The sequence below is a fragment of the Syngnathoides biaculeatus genome, chromosome 2, assembly GCF_019802595.1.
Source record: "Syngnathoides biaculeatus isolate LvHL_M chromosome 2, ASM1980259v1, whole genome shotgun sequence".
Lineage (NCBI taxonomy): Eukaryota > Metazoa > Chordata > Actinopteri > Syngnathiformes > Syngnathidae > Syngnathoides > Syngnathoides biaculeatus.
Genome location: NC_084641.1, coordinates 18,825,531 through 18,842,165, shown reverse-complemented (window position 1 = coordinate 18,842,165; position 16,635 = coordinate 18,825,531). Strand labels below are relative to the sequence as shown.

Sequence of the window (16,635 nt, the reverse complement as noted above, 5' to 3'; positions counted from 1 at the left end):
TGTTAGCCAAAATGCTGGCTCATTGCATTGCTGGACATTGCTTGAACAACTCGGAAGAATGGATTTACCCTTCATAAGTTTGAAAGAGACCCTGTTCGTTGTGAAAAATGGATTGCACGGGTGCAGAGGACGAGAGCTTCGTGGGTTCCAAATAACAGGTAGGTGTGCATACAGCTCCCCAAAAAAAATAGTTTGGAACGAACCACGTAATCGGTCTCTCTCATAACGTATCAAAAGATCCGCGTATGAAATGTGTTGATGTGCGCGTACAGCTACAAAAAAAAAATAATAGCGTGGGGCGGACCACGTAATCGGTCTCTCTCATAACGTAACAAAATATCCGCGTATGAAATGTGTCGATATGCGCGTCGCCCAGCCAACAATGTCTCGATAGTGTTCATCGAGTACTGTGGCGACTTTGAACATACCCCTAAAAGCAACATAGCTAGGGTCCACCTCCTCCTTATATGCCACCAGGGCACCGAAACTCAGCCACACCGGCTGAGGTGCCGCGTTCGGCGGTCACAGCTTCTGCGAAGGCTGCGGATCGGGCTTTGCGACGGGGGCGGCTCTGAAGAACCCAGCGGAGAATGCGTTACCTAGTCGTGTGCGTGCATAAAGCGCTCCGGCTCGATGGTGACTAAAGCACCACTGCTCGGGTCTGTCATAAGCCACACTGGCCGGCTGCGATGAGCCGCGATGGCTCATCTCCGCCACAGGACTGGATCGGACGGGATGTGGTTTGGCCGTGATCGGATATCATCTGAATATGTAATAGTGTAATATTGCCCTGAGGGCTCGCAACAATAGTGCCCTGGTAACTTCACTCGGTTATGTGGTGTTGTCCTTTTCGAAAAGAACTTCGGTGTCAAAGGGGCGTCGGAAAAATGCGAATATCTCTGATGTTCAGCTTCTATAGTAGCAGGCACTGAGAGTTTTCAACGGCAGAAGTGACGATGACGTCAAGGACAGATGACGCGACTAATATGGCAACCACTTGGATGTTGAGGGACACTCAATTGCACCTTTGTGCATGGATGACGCACTCTCCGGTCACTTTTTTTCCCCCGTATAGACATTGAAGTGAATACTATTATATGTATTTTTCATTACAATATCTATTTTAGAATGTTTATAGGGATGACACCCGGGCTTTAAGGATTCAATTACTCATCGATTCTTGTATCCATTCTCAAATTTAGCAGCCATTCTAACAGTTTTTTCCCCATTGCACTTAAATTCTTAAACAGCTAAGGTACAATTCCACTCCAACATGCTGACAATTTTTCTGCCTCGTGTTTGTTGTCACATCCTGCTGGGCCAGTTAGTATTTTACAAGATAGACTAGTCACTTTCAACTGCATACACAACTGTGACACTCTTTGCGCAATGGTCCTGGCTCTAGTTGGCATTCTATCTGCTTTAAATGCTAGAAGACTCTTCATCATTTGCATAACTGAAATTTAAAAAAAAATGTTCCCTCTCAATTGACCATCTGTCTGCTGACATATTATTTTCTGGACGTTTTTTTCTCCCCATACTACACATTTGAGAACCGATAAGGAATTGACTCTATCATCAGTTTTGAAAATGAAATCGGAATCGTAAAACTCTCATCAGTTCCCATTATGAGCCGTCACCCATGACATCTTTTGACATTTTGTAAATCCGATCATGCTGCACCTCTGTGAGCACTGACGCGCAGTTTCAATTCTTCTTTTATTTTTTTTTGTTGATTCCACCCCAGAAGCCTAGCAACGATGGCAGTGAGGAAAAATGTATATGAACAAAAAAATTGATTAAATGTGTGTCTCTGTCCTTGCATCTCAGCACAATATGGCTTAAGAGACAATTAATAAACATTAACCATTAACAAAGGTGTTCCAATGGTGATTGACTTGATATTTATTTGCATCACTTCAATTGATTTTTTTTTTTTTAAACAAATTCAGATCAGATGTCGAGAAGTATGGCAATTTGTGTGACCATAGAGGTTTCAATGTATTAAGTTTTTAGACACAGTTTGTATTGTGAGTTACTTTGCGATTCCCTCCCACTCCAATTACACATATTACAAGCGCTGAAGGAGGCATCAACTCACCTTTGGTGGTCTCGCTCTCTCTCACCAGGAATGTTCCTCTTCTGTTCTCCAAGCTGAGCAGCAGTCTCTCTGAGTCACGGCGGGTGATCTTGCCAAAGAACCACCTGATCAGGTCAAAGAGGGAAAAGACAGAAGGCACAGGAAGGACCAGGTTGGTAAAGCCCAGCGAGTGAATGTTAACGACGTGAAAAAACGAACATGCGTGCACACATCACCATGACAACAGATGCTTACCTGGACTCTGCAGTCAGTCTGAGATGACTGCAGAAGAAGGAAGGCAAAAGGTGAGACAAGGAGATGTTAAAGAGTGTTAGTTAAGCATATTAAGACTGCATTCCCTTTCGATGAAAACAAAAGGAAGAAGGAAAAATACAGTGCTGTATACTGTCAGGACAAATGTATTGGGACACATTCCATTAACGTCTCTTCTGGGAATTCCTTCTAAAAGATGGAGTGTAGGGATTTTTTACCCCATCTGTCAGCTCATAAGCAGTTGATGATGGGTCTGATAGAGGGCATGCTGGCACTTCTTCAATCTCTGTTTTGTGGCAACTAGCCAAAATGTTTGACTAATCCCTGCCCCACACTGAGTGCCGTGGCCGAACGCAACTGAACTGTCGCGCGTTATTCTAGGTTCGGCAACTTGTTTTCACGAGTGGCCAACCCATTTTGCCGAGAACTGAAATCTGAATCACAGATTAACAGTCAATCAAAATACCACATTATATCACCTGAAATGTCAGACGAAAAAATACATTTCTCGGTACAAAGTGAGACCCAATCGGACACCCCCTTACTGTATATCTAATGTATATGCAGTAAATGTTGAGGTTTGGAATAAGACTGATATTTATAGCTCATATGTGGCAAGAAAGAGAGTTGACTCTCTGTCACTGAGCTACACCATCCATCCATCCATCCATCCATCCATTTTCTTTGCCAGTTATCCTGAGAGTCGCTGGGAGTGCTGGAGCCTATCCCAGCTGTCAACGGGGAGGAGGGGGCCAATCGCAGGGCACATAGAGACAAACAGCTGCACTCACAATTCACACCTAGGGGCAATTTAGAGTGTCCAATTAATGTTTCTGGGATGTGGGAGAAAACCCTCGCAGGCACGGGGAGAACATGCAAACTCTACATAGGCAGGGCCGGATTGAACCTGGGACCACAGAACTGTGAGGCCAACGCTTTAGCAGCGGATCCCACCGTGCCGCCGCTGAGATACACAGCGTCTCCTTTATTTGTCACGCATTTCCCCACTCTTATATTATAAAATTGTTAGAGGAGCTAGGGTAATCGCTACTTCCTTGAGAATAGTGCATGCTTTTTGTGGTTCAATTAAAAAAAAAAAAAAAACAGAGCAGAGTATACAGTTCAGTATGTGGAGCCTCAAAATAATTCATTTTCCGTATTGCTTATCCTCGCTAGTGTTGTGGATCCCTCAAAACATTGTTTCCCCAAAACAACACAATGAATTGCAATTTTTCCATTAAAGCAAGCTCAGACGTGGCTAGGGCCAACTGCCAATGAATAAATGACTCGCTACAGTGCGGCATTCCGTGGTCCCGCCACCTAAGCACATACACAAGATGACGGCGCGCTGTGCATTGCCAAGTGCAGTGCAGGGACAACAAAGGACTAGTGCAACCTCTGACTTATTAATCAATACATTAAGACGAGTCTCAGTACATTTTGCCCATAGAGCATACCTCTGTATGACAAAGAAATAGTTTGCTATGCAGTATGTGAGACAAAGATTGTAGTCACTAATTTGCTGTTTGTTTTGATGACAGGTGACCACAGTCATGTGGGTCCAACTTGAATGTTTTTCTGACTCGCAACGCTCCATCTTTATAAAGGATTAATCTACCATTTCCTTTTTAACATTAAAAAGAAAGAAATGCAGCACCTTGGGTCGAACCATGAGCAGATCTGCTTCACAATTTTGAGATTTGGGTTTTGAATCTCAGCTATGGCTGCATCCTGTGTGTATGCTCGCCCCCGTGTATTAGTGGCTTTTCTACAGGTACTCCAAATTTGATAGAGGAAGTGCAGACCATGTCACCACAGACATTACAAAATTTCCGAAAATATAGTATACTGCTTCTGACTGCCCAGCTGACTCAGCGAGAGGCCTGGTAAAAACTGAACAGGTCAACAGTAAATTGGAGAGCACATGTAGACAAACAATCACTCACACCTAAAATCACACCTATGGACAATTTACAATTTTCAATTAATATACAGTACTGTGAACGTTTCTGAAGTGTGGGAGGAAGCCGGAGCACCCAGAAAAAAACCACAGAAGCATGGGGCACAGAAGAGCCAGAGCCAAGATTTAAAAACTGAACTTGAGAATTGTGAGGTTAATGCTGCTAATGCGTGCTAGTGACTCATCCACCTAAAATAGTTACACCCTACGTATAATTTAAAGGAGAAGTCTGGTCGTTTGGATTAACAATGTATCTGATAGGTCATGTCATCTGTACGGTTACTTGAAAATTTGAGGTTAATCCTCTATCACTTAATGGCGTTTTGAGAAGGTATTTATCGACAATTACGAATTTTCATGGGCGCCACATGACTTTAGTGCGCGGATGTGATGTAATAGGCGCAGCAACAAAGGCTCACTTACGTTGGAAAACAATTATGGTCGGCGCTGAGTTCTCGGATTTATCCCCATCTGATGAAGAAATAGCAGTACCAGTTCCTCGAGAAGACTGAGGAATACTTCGCGGAGTCTGACTACTCGGAGGCTGATGAACGGGAAATCAAGTGCGTAAACACAGGCTCGGTTACATTCCTACACAGTCATGGACAGCGCTAATTTCTCGGATTTATCCTCATCTGATGAAGAAATAGCAGTGTCCGATGATCAGGAAGACGGAGGAATACTTCCATACAGATTTGAACCTGTGGCTGTAAATAATGTTGAATATTCGGATGGTTCTATGAACGTGAATGACGCGAGTCTGACTACGTGGAGGCCGACGCGCGGGACACAGCATTCCTCCTTCCTATCGATTTTGGAGTGCGTTCAGGCCAGCCAGTGGAGGACTGCACTGAGGACAGCACTCGTGGCCATGAAGGATGGTAGAACCCATCAGTGAAAGGTGGGAAAGGTTGTTTTAGCCAACAGGGTGGCCGGGGTCCAAGTGATAATGAAATGATCTTTGGCTTGATGGAAGTTAATATCGCCTCCACAACAGAGGCACGGTAGCTCAGCTGATAAAGCATTGGCCTTACAGTTCTGAGGACCCGGGTTCGATTTTTGTGGAGTTTTTTTTTTTTGGTGGAGTTTTGTGTGTGTGTGTGTGTGTGGAGAATTGTGGCGTTTGCATGTTCGCCCCGTGCCTGGATAGGTTTTCTACGGGCACTCCGGTTTCCGGTCCTTAAATGATTCTTTTTCTTACTGGGCAGAACATGCCACTGAACATTCCGCGGATTATTTCTATCAGAATTATGGCAAAATTTCACGATACAGTAAGGTATTTTACCATGTCCGATTGTGGTGGTATCGCATGTGAAGATACTACAAACCGGTGATGATTTCTATGTTTCCGCACGTAATACATCACACACGCACTTGTAGGTCATCTGACTCACCAAAATGGCAGCGCCCATGAAAATTAGTAATTGCTGATAAAAAAATCTTCCCAAAACACCATTAAATGATAGAGGATTAACCTCCATTTTTCAATGTATAGTACATATGACATGACTTATCGGATACATTGTTAATCCAAACGAGTGAACTTCCTTTTGAATATGTGTTAGATAGAAATGTAACAAAAAATCAAATTTATTTAATGTGGATTTCAATTGCGGGTTTTCTATACAAACATTGTGTTTTACTGAAAAATGGTAATTCCCCCCTCAGTTTTTTTTTTTTTTTTAACTTCAGAATTTTGATTGGTCTCAGTGGCCAGTCATTGTGGATGGATATAGTGACACGAGACGGTTTGGGTTGCCTTTGACCACCTGCAAATGTGTGGGGGGAAGCATTAAAAATAACCGTGTAGATGTGAAGATTACCTCAACCAGTGTTTTGTTCATTTAGGAGTGGAGCAAAAAAAAAAAAAAAAAAAAAAATCTTAACTGTGCTCACAGAAAGCCAAAACAGACAGATGACCTTTTATACTATGTGGAGCAAACTCGTTGCCCGGTGTACATGAAATGAACATCTAATCACCCGATTATTAAAAAGGAGGCATGAGTGAGAATCAAAGAGTGTGAAAGTGACATGCGAGATATAAAAGTGAAGATAAAAAAAATCAAGAGAAATAGGCTATACTCTTCTGCTTGGATGGAGTCGGACGGAGCCACATAATTGCTGGGAATATATCCGCTCTCTCCGGTGGTCAAGGAGCGTGCCAGCCACCAATCACCCTCTCTGCAACGACAACACAAGTCACATGACTAACAAAAACACACAACATGAATAGTGTTAATACTTAAAAAAACATTTAGGGCAGTAAAATTATGAATATTGTGGACAGGCAGGGATGGGCAATGGTACTGTAGATACAGGAAGCTTTTTGGTCAAAGAATTTCTTGAATTTTTTGGTCAGGGAATTTCATTAATTGACAATTTCTTTTTCATAAACAGCTTTATTTTGTGTAGTTAATACATTTAGAAGTAATTGCGGTTCAACGGATTTCCATACCTATAACTAATAGCTTAGTACAATTCATTTTGGGCCCATTAAGTTTCTGCAAGAGAAGGCCGCTTTGGCGACCAAACCAAAGTTAAAAGAAAGCAGTGGGAAAATTTTGTGTTGGACATCTGTTGCTGAATGTCATGAGATTACATTTACAGTACATGTTGACATGCTTTTTCTCTAGACTGTACATATATCAGCAGACGGGAGTAAATTATTACTGTTACACTTGGCTTGTGTATTTGAATGTGAAGATCTTTAGCTCCAAGCCTCAGGCTGTCCTGCTTTCTATTCTTTTGTTTGAACAAGGCAGCTGATGTGTCGTCGTTAATCAAATGACAGATGAAATTAAAAAAAGAAATGCTTTACTGTCATTTAAAATGTACAGTGCTTCTCAAATTACCGGTAAATAGATCATCATCCAATACATAATTTATGCCACACCCACTGCAATTTATCAACATTGGTGATTACCAAAAACTGTTTCTGTAATGTTGATACAAAGCCTGAAATATTTGTTAAGCGATGATATAATATGGTATATTTTAACCATCAATATCTAAATGTATTGTTTCATAAAAAAAGGAAAGCAGATTATAATTAATTGATGTTCAATTAGTTATTTCCATGCATCTTTGAAGCTTATACAGCCAATTTGAGTATTAAAAAGTTGACATTCCTGATCAAAATGGTAAAGTATCAATTATTATTATTTCAATACAAAGTCTGCATTTACGCACGTGATAATGTTGAATGTTTCACTTCAACAATTTAAAGACAAGTGGTGTAATTCTTTTGTAACGCACTGAAAATAACTTGAGAGAAAAAAAGTATTTAAAAAAAAAAAAAAATAAATAAATCAAAATTTATTGGAATGCCCATTCCTCATCTGGACTCAATGGGACAACAAATGCAAATGTGGGCGTGACAATGGAACGGGATTGAGTTGTATGTTTATCATTATTAAGGAGCAGCTGCTAAAGCTTTGCAGCACTGCAATGTCCATTTAAAGTGCTGAAAAACCTCAGACAAATGAGATTTGACTAATGAGGGCCGATGCCAGTGTAGTTTGGATGATATAATGCAAACTTTGGGTAACGCAAGCAAACACGTCAACAAACAGCACATTTAGGATGCCTTCACACCAAGAACTGTCAATCAGTTGTTTGTAATGTTGCTCCATTCTCCCTCAACTTATAGGTTTTCTTTGGGTCAACGAGGTAAACGCAAAACAGATGACAACAAACGATGCCGAACTGCTTTCCTAAGTGATTACAAGAAAATAAATGGGAAGGTATGTTCTAGTGCTGAAGGGACCAAAGTTATCACAGTACAGTAAATGAAAATAAATGAAACAACTAAAACTAATATGGAAAAACATTTTCATAAACAAAATGAAATGGAAATGCAAAAAAGTCAACTAAAGCGTGATTTTGTGTGTACAAAACTACAAATATTGTGAAATGTCCTACGTTTTCATCTTGTCATCGACGTAGATTTTAAACTTACAGTGGAACCTCGATAAAACAGACTCCAATATAACGGACATCGGATAAAACAGACGGTTGTAACTGAAGAATGTGTCCAAAAATTATGTCCAGTTGTCATTTAAACTGCCCTTGATCTGTCTGTCCCAGAATTGGCTGCTGTTGCTAAATGATGATGTGGTGCAATCCAGGCAAAGAATAGGAGTGACGTACTTCCGGGTCACAGACATACAATATGACTATGTAGATTCAATTCCGAAAGACATGCTTCCCATATTTATGTAGACGACACGTTGAATGTCATGCACTTATGTGGGAGCCATGTGATGATGGTTCTATCTTTTTTCTATTGTGCATTGAATGAGAGCAAGTGGCATTGTCTGAGGAGTACAAAATGTCAAAAAGCCTTTGTATGGAACATGCTACTTCATGGAGGGTAACATTTTATGTCAAGCTATTCACCATTGGCAATGGCTTTGGAACTAAGAAGCACCCTAATTCCTCGTGGCTCATGAAAGTGTGATGAGCACTGTTCGTCGACAACGTTACCATGACCAAGCACACCGGCATGGTAAGTTTGAATAAAAAGTGAAATTTTAAAATTATTTCAAGTTTTTTTTAAACTTACAAAACTGTAACTTTGTATTGTAATGGGCATTTTAGGCTACAAACAAAACCTACAAAACAATGTTGTACTGTATAGTAAGTAGTAATATGTATAACGTAAAAAAAAAAGTGATTCAATGTAATGGACAATCAAATGTATTGAACAACTACCTCTTAGTTTGTTCTATCAAGGTTCCACTGTATTTTTTTCAGATAAATACAGAACAGATCAAGAAAACTTTCAACGGTCCTTTGGGTATTGTAGTTAGCTTACTGTGTGTTACCTAGAAGTGACATCGGGCAGCGCCATCGTATTGGTGGCTCGCCAGCCCAACCTCAGGTTTTGCAGCGAAGCTAAGTTTTACATACAAGTTGCTTTGTTCCAATGTGCTGCTTAGGGAAATGGCTAATGTGGCTACCGACTAGCAATCACACAGAACCTACACGTTATTTGTCTTTTGGGGAAAATTCAGGCAAACGTACAACTGCCAAGAGTCTCATAATGTTGCTGTTTCCTGCCACAAAAGGCTGATGTGAACACAGACAAGAAGTTTCTCGCAGACACAGCAGAATATTGAACTACTGGAACAAGAGGACATTTTCAAAGTAGGAAAACAGGGAAGGCTTTGTTACAATAATCACTAAATTTAAATTAAAAAAAAAAACACTTTCACTCGAGATATAGAAGATAAAATCAAGCTTATTATCCAGACACATATCTGAAAGTCCACTTCAGAAGTTTGCAATTTGGCAACAAGAGGAGTAAATCGTGCAATTAAATGTTTTTTTTTTTTAATTTAACATACTGTAAAGAAATGCTTCCACCACACCTTCAAACAGTATACGAGCTAAACTAAGGTTCTAAACACTCAATTGGTTCATTATTCAGTTGATTTAGTCTGCTTTCATCCTTCAGGAACATGAACTAGGGATTGAAACAGACTAAGTGATACTAGTGTGAAAGCACCCTTGAATGCAATCCCATCGTAGCTTGACAAACCTGCAGTTCACTTTCCTCCTAGAAAAAAATGTGACGCATGAAGAAGAGAAATGATGAAGGGGGTTGGGTTTTAGGGTAGGAAAGAGAAGCAATATAGTTAGAAGTGGTGGCAGAATAGTACAGTAGCACATATACAAAAAAAAACATCATGTATAAAACTGTAAATCTTCACTTGCTTCCAAGGAGATTTGTCCAGGACACTGCACAAGAATATTGTATGTCAATATCTAACAATTAATAATTTCAAGTTACACCCCAGGCTTTATCCAGGTTTGCTCAGTAGTATTTTAGTTCATCTTTGTTAAAAAAAAAGAAAGAAACAAATGTCCAAAAAGGAAGTTGACATTAAAATGTAACTTCAAATATATATTGGAAAACAAACAATCAGAATAGGAATTATCTCTATTTGTTAAGTATGTAGAAATAAACAAACAAGGAATTTGTCTTAGGTAGATGGAGCACCTCGACAATTCTATGTAGTACTCATAAGTAAGTGATGCCCGAAAGACAGAAATAGTAACATATCAAAAAATACTTTTGAGACATAAAAACGCACTATGGAGAATATTTTAGTAATAAAAGATTATTGGTAATGTATTAATGCTGATAATTAGTCAAGTTCGTCACAACAGCAAACACTAGGATACAAATTTAGTGAGAAAGCTGCAGAATGAAATGGAGTTGATGGTGTTATTTCGGTCTTGCCAACGTTTACTTGTGTTTGTCATACAGAATGTGTCTGCTAAATGACTTGGTGAGTGTGGTTTGCAGACTTTCTCATCTTTTCTTTAGCGAAAGTTCTGTATGACTGGATGGATGAATACTTTATTCGCGCTGCGAAGCAGCTTTTTCGATTGTCATAACGGTTTTTAAACCTTTCCACATGACTAGGTGTTCCTCATGAAGAACGAAATGGAAAAAAGATCAAGTGTTACATTCGCAGGCACATGCACATGTAATTTTCAAATGATATGTGACTTAATGACTGGGGATTTTTCCCCCCTCTGTTGACATGTTTAGCAGCTGGCATTGGTAAGACAGTAATGCGTTCTAATATGTACAGTAAAGGAAATGGTGATCAGTGATGGGATAGTGATATATATACCTCCAGTGCAGCTGTAGGACTACGCTAGCTAGCTTGTCAAATAGCCTCACCAGCAGTCGGGATAACTGAGACGACAGTTTTTTTGTTGTTCAAAATGAATAAATGATCCAGTGAATATACGATGGCAATAGTGCCGTCCATTGTCTTTGTTTCACTTTTAAACTGGCCACCTTGATAAGTCAACACGTACATCGGTGGCCTGTCTCATTTTCCTAATGGCCATCAAAAAACTACAGATTCATTCCAATGAGGTTCCACTTCACTCATTTGTTAAGTTGCTAAACTCCTATAGGTTTACTTATAGGTCCTATAGGTTGCGTGGCCCGATAGTTTGAAAGCAAAAGTTGAATTTACTGGCCATTGAGTCGCAATCACATCCGTTAATTTGGGAAATAATGACGTTCATCCACTTTATCCTCTCTCTTGTCCTCATACGCCATCTATGTACTTGTTCAGTTGTTTTCATTTAGAGACAATATGAATATATGAATAATCAATATGTTAAAATTGAATTCATTAAAGCAATGTCCACAATATATCAAAGGTGCACGTCACTGAGTACAACATGCCGGATAGGAACATTAAAAGCTCGACTCTTGCTTAGTTGTACTGTGAGCCTCTAGAGGGGCTTCATTAAGTCTGTGTACCTGACCTGATACCTCTTTAGGTCCCTGGCTCAAGGGCCAAATGTAGTGATAATCCACCGTTGTACTCAGCGCTGCCTTCTAGGTCAAAAGTTTGTTTTGTAGGCAAGCAGCACCAAGTTCATTGAACATACTTCGATTCGTGAAGCGACCCCCCCTCCATCCCTCCATCTGTTATGATCAGATGAAACCAAGGCTGGACCTTTTCGCTTAATTTCCAAAAGGCTATGTTTGGCGCAAACAAAACTGCTCATCACCAAAAGAACACCATACCAACAGGGGAAGCACGGTGATGGTGGGCGCATCATGCTTGGGGGTTGCTTTTCTTCAGCTAGAATTGGGGCTTTTAACAAAGTGGAGAGAATAATGAACAGTTCATTGTAGCAGTATGGGCTAGCACAAAACCTTGTGCTCGTAATAGAAAAATCAGGAAAAGCCTACTAGAACATCTAAAATGTATCTAGGGGCAATCAAAGTTAATGTGGCAAGTGTGTTTAACTCCAATTTAACATGAGTCTAGCTGGGATTGGTTAATTCTAAATTTAGCCACACCCTATTTATAGAAAGGTATGCAGAACATTACTTTAGTTCTTTGCTTTTTACTTTACCCCTCAATTTTTTTCTTTTTTAAATCAAATTGAATTGTAAGGGTAATAGGTCACACTGAATGTGGCACAAAGTTTTTAAATGATTTATCTCGGGCTCTGTTTTTATGTTACGAAATCTGGCATCTCTTTATACATGCACTACAAATCACTAAGTTTCGATTTTATGCACAACTTCAATTCCAATGAAGTTGTATAATATGTAAGTCAAAACAGAATACAATGTGTAAATGATTTTAAATCGATATTCCTTTGAATAAACTAGACTACAGCGATTTGATTGGTATCTGACGATAATTAGCATTTTATGCTGATCAGCTTTAATGTGATTCGCTGAGCCGATCAATAACATTAGTGATGGGCTCCGAAAAGACTTTTACTTCGCATTACCATTGTGTACAGTATATTTGAATAGAAAAACTGCTTTATTTATAAGGCAGGGAACAAAATGTTTTGTAGCATAGCAAGCTAGTGCTAGCACTATCGGCATTCTGTCGAATCATGCTCTAAAAGGATGGTGATTACAGGTTAGCACCCATTTTTTCTGTCATGTTGTAAGGTTGGGTTGATCTGACTGATTAGAATAATGACCTGAAGATATTTTTGAACATATGTTGTACACAGTACACAAGTATATTGACTAAATGGACACGTCATTTAAATAGACACATTGGTCCATCTTGTGATGGGATCGGTTATTGTTTTTTCTACTCTGTGATCGGCCACAAAAATCCTGATCTTTTTATTTTTTTTTTTGCAAATATTTTCTCATCAATGGAGACACCAGATTGTTGAGCAAGTGAAGTTGTATATCAAGCAACAATTCCACCTACAAAGCTTCAACAACTAGTCTCCTCAATTCCTAAACTCTCATTGAGTGTTGTTAGCAGGCAAGGTGACGTAACACAGTGGTAAACATTTCCCTGTCCAGCTGTTTGGGAAGGAGTTGCAGGCATCAAATTAAAAAAAGAGTCAATATTTGAGGGGAAACATTTCAACAGTTCAAACATTAAATTTCTTTGGAAACTATTTAATTGATAATAGGTTAAAGGATATGTAAATCATTGTACAGTATTGTTTTCACTTACATTTTATACAAAATCCTAGTGTCATTTGAATTGGGGTTTGTAAATAATGTCAATTAAAAACAGAAGCTATCCAACCGGATCCAAAGACATTCTCCTGGATGTACTGCTAAAGATTTCTAAACAATAAATTGTATGAGACAAAGATTATATCATGTTGCACATTATTTGACAAGACCATGTGAGATGTAGTGCTTAAAAAAACATGGAGGCAATAATTATTGTCATTGTTTTTTGTTTTTTTTTTTACTTATGTATAATGTGCAGCTGGGGTTATTTTAAAGCACCTTATAAATAAAGTTTGCTTAGTGTTCCTTACGTGTTGTTGACTATCTGGAGGCGTTCTCCCTTTCTGAATGACAAATCAGAGGCTGTTCGAGACTCGTAGTCATACAATGCCACGAAGGTTGTTACGCCTCCTGTGTGGAGAGAAAACTATCAGTACAATGGTACACTGATTAAGAATACCAAGGATACTGTATAGCTGAACTGCATATGTCGCCTCAGAGGATATAAAAAGCCACATTTTACAGTTCAAACCACTGTTAAGCACAACATCACGAGAATTTCCACTGTACCTCAGGGCAGATCAATTCAGTGAGGTTTTTATGGCTGGATTTGCATCTTTTGATTATGCAACATATCTGGAATCAGTTACTGTATTTACAAAGGAGCAGCCCATAAAACTGTTACTTATCAAAGTTAATGTGTTGTTCAGTGTATTTTTATATGCACAGTATATAATTTATGAAAATAAATAAAATGTTACACTCTCTTCACACTGGAACACGCACCCCAACACACACACACACACACACACACACACACGCGCACGCACGCACGCACGCACGCACACGCGCACGCACACACATGCACACGCACGCGCGCGCGCACACACACACACACACACACACACCACACACACACACACACTTTTTAAATTATTTCCCAAAATGGATTGTGCACAACTCTAAACGTTCAATTGCACATTGCCATAACCACACACAATCCATCCATCCATTTTCTTCACCGCTTATCCTCACGAGGTTCGCGGGGAGCGCTGGAGCCTATCCCAGCTGTCAATGGGCAGGAGGCGGGGTACACTCTGAACTGGTTGCCAGCCAATTGCAAGGCACATTGAGACAAACAACCGCACTTACAATCACACCTGAGGGCAATTTAGAGTGTCCAATTAATGTTGCACATTTTTGGAATGTGGGACGGAAACCCATGGAGGGATGGGGAAAACATGCAAACTCCATATAGGCGGGTCCAGGATTGAAACCGGGACCTCAGAACTGTGAGGCCAACGCTTTGCCAGCTGAGCCACCGTGCCGCCACCACACACAATAAACCATTAAAAGAAAAAAGACAGAAAAGTCTTTTCACCTGCTAGTGTGAGTCTACTTGAGGAGTTATGGCTACTGTTGTCCACGCCGCCAAACAGGGCCAGTTCGGGCTTATTACTCATGGAATGGTTGCCGGCGAGGCCTCCCTCCACAGTGGCGCTCCGACTGGGAGTTAAGGACTGCTGAGCAGAGTTCAAGTGGTGCCCGCCAGCCCCTGCCCCAGAGCTGAGGTTGGCATCGAGGCTGATGGTGCGTGGACCGGACTCCTTGGGCTTACTTTTGGATCCCCCCATCGTGAGGCCTGGAAAGTATTGAAAGACAGAGGAGTGGGGGGAAATGAGGTGATGATTGAAAAATATGCAAACCACTGTAAAAACGAGTTTATCTATAGCAATCTTACTTATTTGGTCTAACCAAAGGACTCATATTTTTCCCATAATCATTAAGTTGGGATCCACTTTAACAGAAATTCCTTTTGCAATAGTTCTGAACATAAATAGAGGTGTGTACCTCACATTGTTATGGATGAGAGTGGGGAGGAACAGGAATACTACATGTGTAAAAGTGAATCAAATACATTCAATAGCTGCAAAGTTACAACCTCCAGTCAATATGAACACTGCATATCACTATCACAGTTTCCCAATCGTGGAAAGCTTGGAGTTGCACACACCTGTGACATTAACTTTGATTACCCCTAGATACATTTCAGATGTTCTAGTAGGTTTTCCCTGACTTTTAGCTCTTGCCGTATTCTGTTAAAAGCAGCACACCTTTGTGCGACTTCTGACCCACCAGTTGAAAACCGTCATACAGTACATGAATCCATCAATACTCATAAATATGCAATGCCTGAAAGATAGAAATAGTACCATGACAGAATCCCCCACCACACCCCCAACCTCAACCCAAATACAAGGCACAAAAAATAAAAAAAAAATATAAAAAATAAAAAGGTTTTGGAGGGATTGAGTTTTACTGTTGAGGAAAAAAATGCATTTTTTTGTGATACTCCCTCAAGAAAATCTGGTCAGCAAACACCAAGAGTTAAACACTATAATCATTATTTTTCAATATATCTCCAATATCCTTTTGTTTGGTCTGCTACTCTGGGAACTTTTTTTCAGACTAGCTGAAACAGGTTTCAGTTAAGAATATCCACTAATAAGCTTGTATGGGCCAAAATTCAGAGAGGTTCTCCAAATCAATGTGTCAAAATTACAGTGACGTTTCAAACTACATTACTAAATAACATTTCTAAATAATACCCTAAAAACTCATTGTAAACGTGCATCGGCAGCGGCTGGAAACATCACATCTCCAAATTGATCACTTTCCGAAAAACAACAAAAATAAAGACATTTGTTGAGCCAATAATATTACATTGTCAAAAACAGAAAGCCATTTCAACAGTTTAGATTGGACAATATCCATCAACAATTTTCCATACTGCTTATTCTCACCTGGGTCATAGGGGTCCTGCATCTCCCAGCTGACTCTGTGCTAGAGGAGAGGTACACCCTGAACTGGTTGCCAGCCAATTGCGGGGCATATAGAGTATCAACAACAATTTGCACTCATTTTCACAACTTTGGCCAATTTAGAGTTCCAAATTAATCTACCATGCATGTTTTGGGATGTGAGAGGAAACCGGAGAATTCGGACAATACCTTTGCAGAACAAAATCCACAAAGGTGAGGCTTGATTTGAAACCAGAGCCTCAGAACTGTGTGGCAGATGTGGTAACCAGTTTTCTTCCATGCCAGATTAGACAACAATTGATAAAAATAACAAACCATGTGGGTACTGATCAATGGAATCAATCTAAGAAAAAAGAAAAATAAGTTTATCAAGTTTGGATATGGGAGGTTTCAGCCCAATAGCAGTAAAATAGGACATTAAAGTATTCCCAAGGTGAGGACTGTGGGCAGTGGAATAAGTCATGCACTTAAGTAATCAATAGTTTTTTCCCTTAATTTATTTCTGGTGGAA

The 16,635-nt window shown here is 39.9% G+C and overlaps 1 protein-coding gene across 2 annotated transcripts in view; it reads right to left on the bottom strand.

Moving 5' to 3' along the window:
- The window catches only part of src (v-src avian sarcoma (Schmidt-Ruppin A-2) viral oncogene homolog), a 51,565-nt gene that overhangs the window by 12,292 nt on the left and 22,638 nt on the right, over positions 1-16,635 (bottom strand). Inside the window, exons 2-6 of one of the 2 annotated variants that reach the window (XM_061839151.1) lie at positions 14,684-14,944; positions 13,614-13,713; positions 6,396-6,494; positions 2,336-2,362; positions 2,102-2,205 (exon numbers count right to left, since the gene is read on the bottom strand). In XM_061839151.1, the coding sequence (XP_061695135.1) occupies positions 2,102-2,205; positions 2,336-2,362; positions 6,396-6,494; positions 13,614-13,713; positions 14,684-14,936 (583 nt within the window). In that variant the 5' untranslated portion in view covers positions 14,937-14,944. The remainder of the gene's footprint in view (positions 1-2,101; positions 2,206-2,335; positions 2,363-6,395; positions 6,495-13,613; positions 13,714-14,683; positions 14,945-16,635) is intronic. The other variant, XM_061839158.1, reaches the window with a different exon arrangement.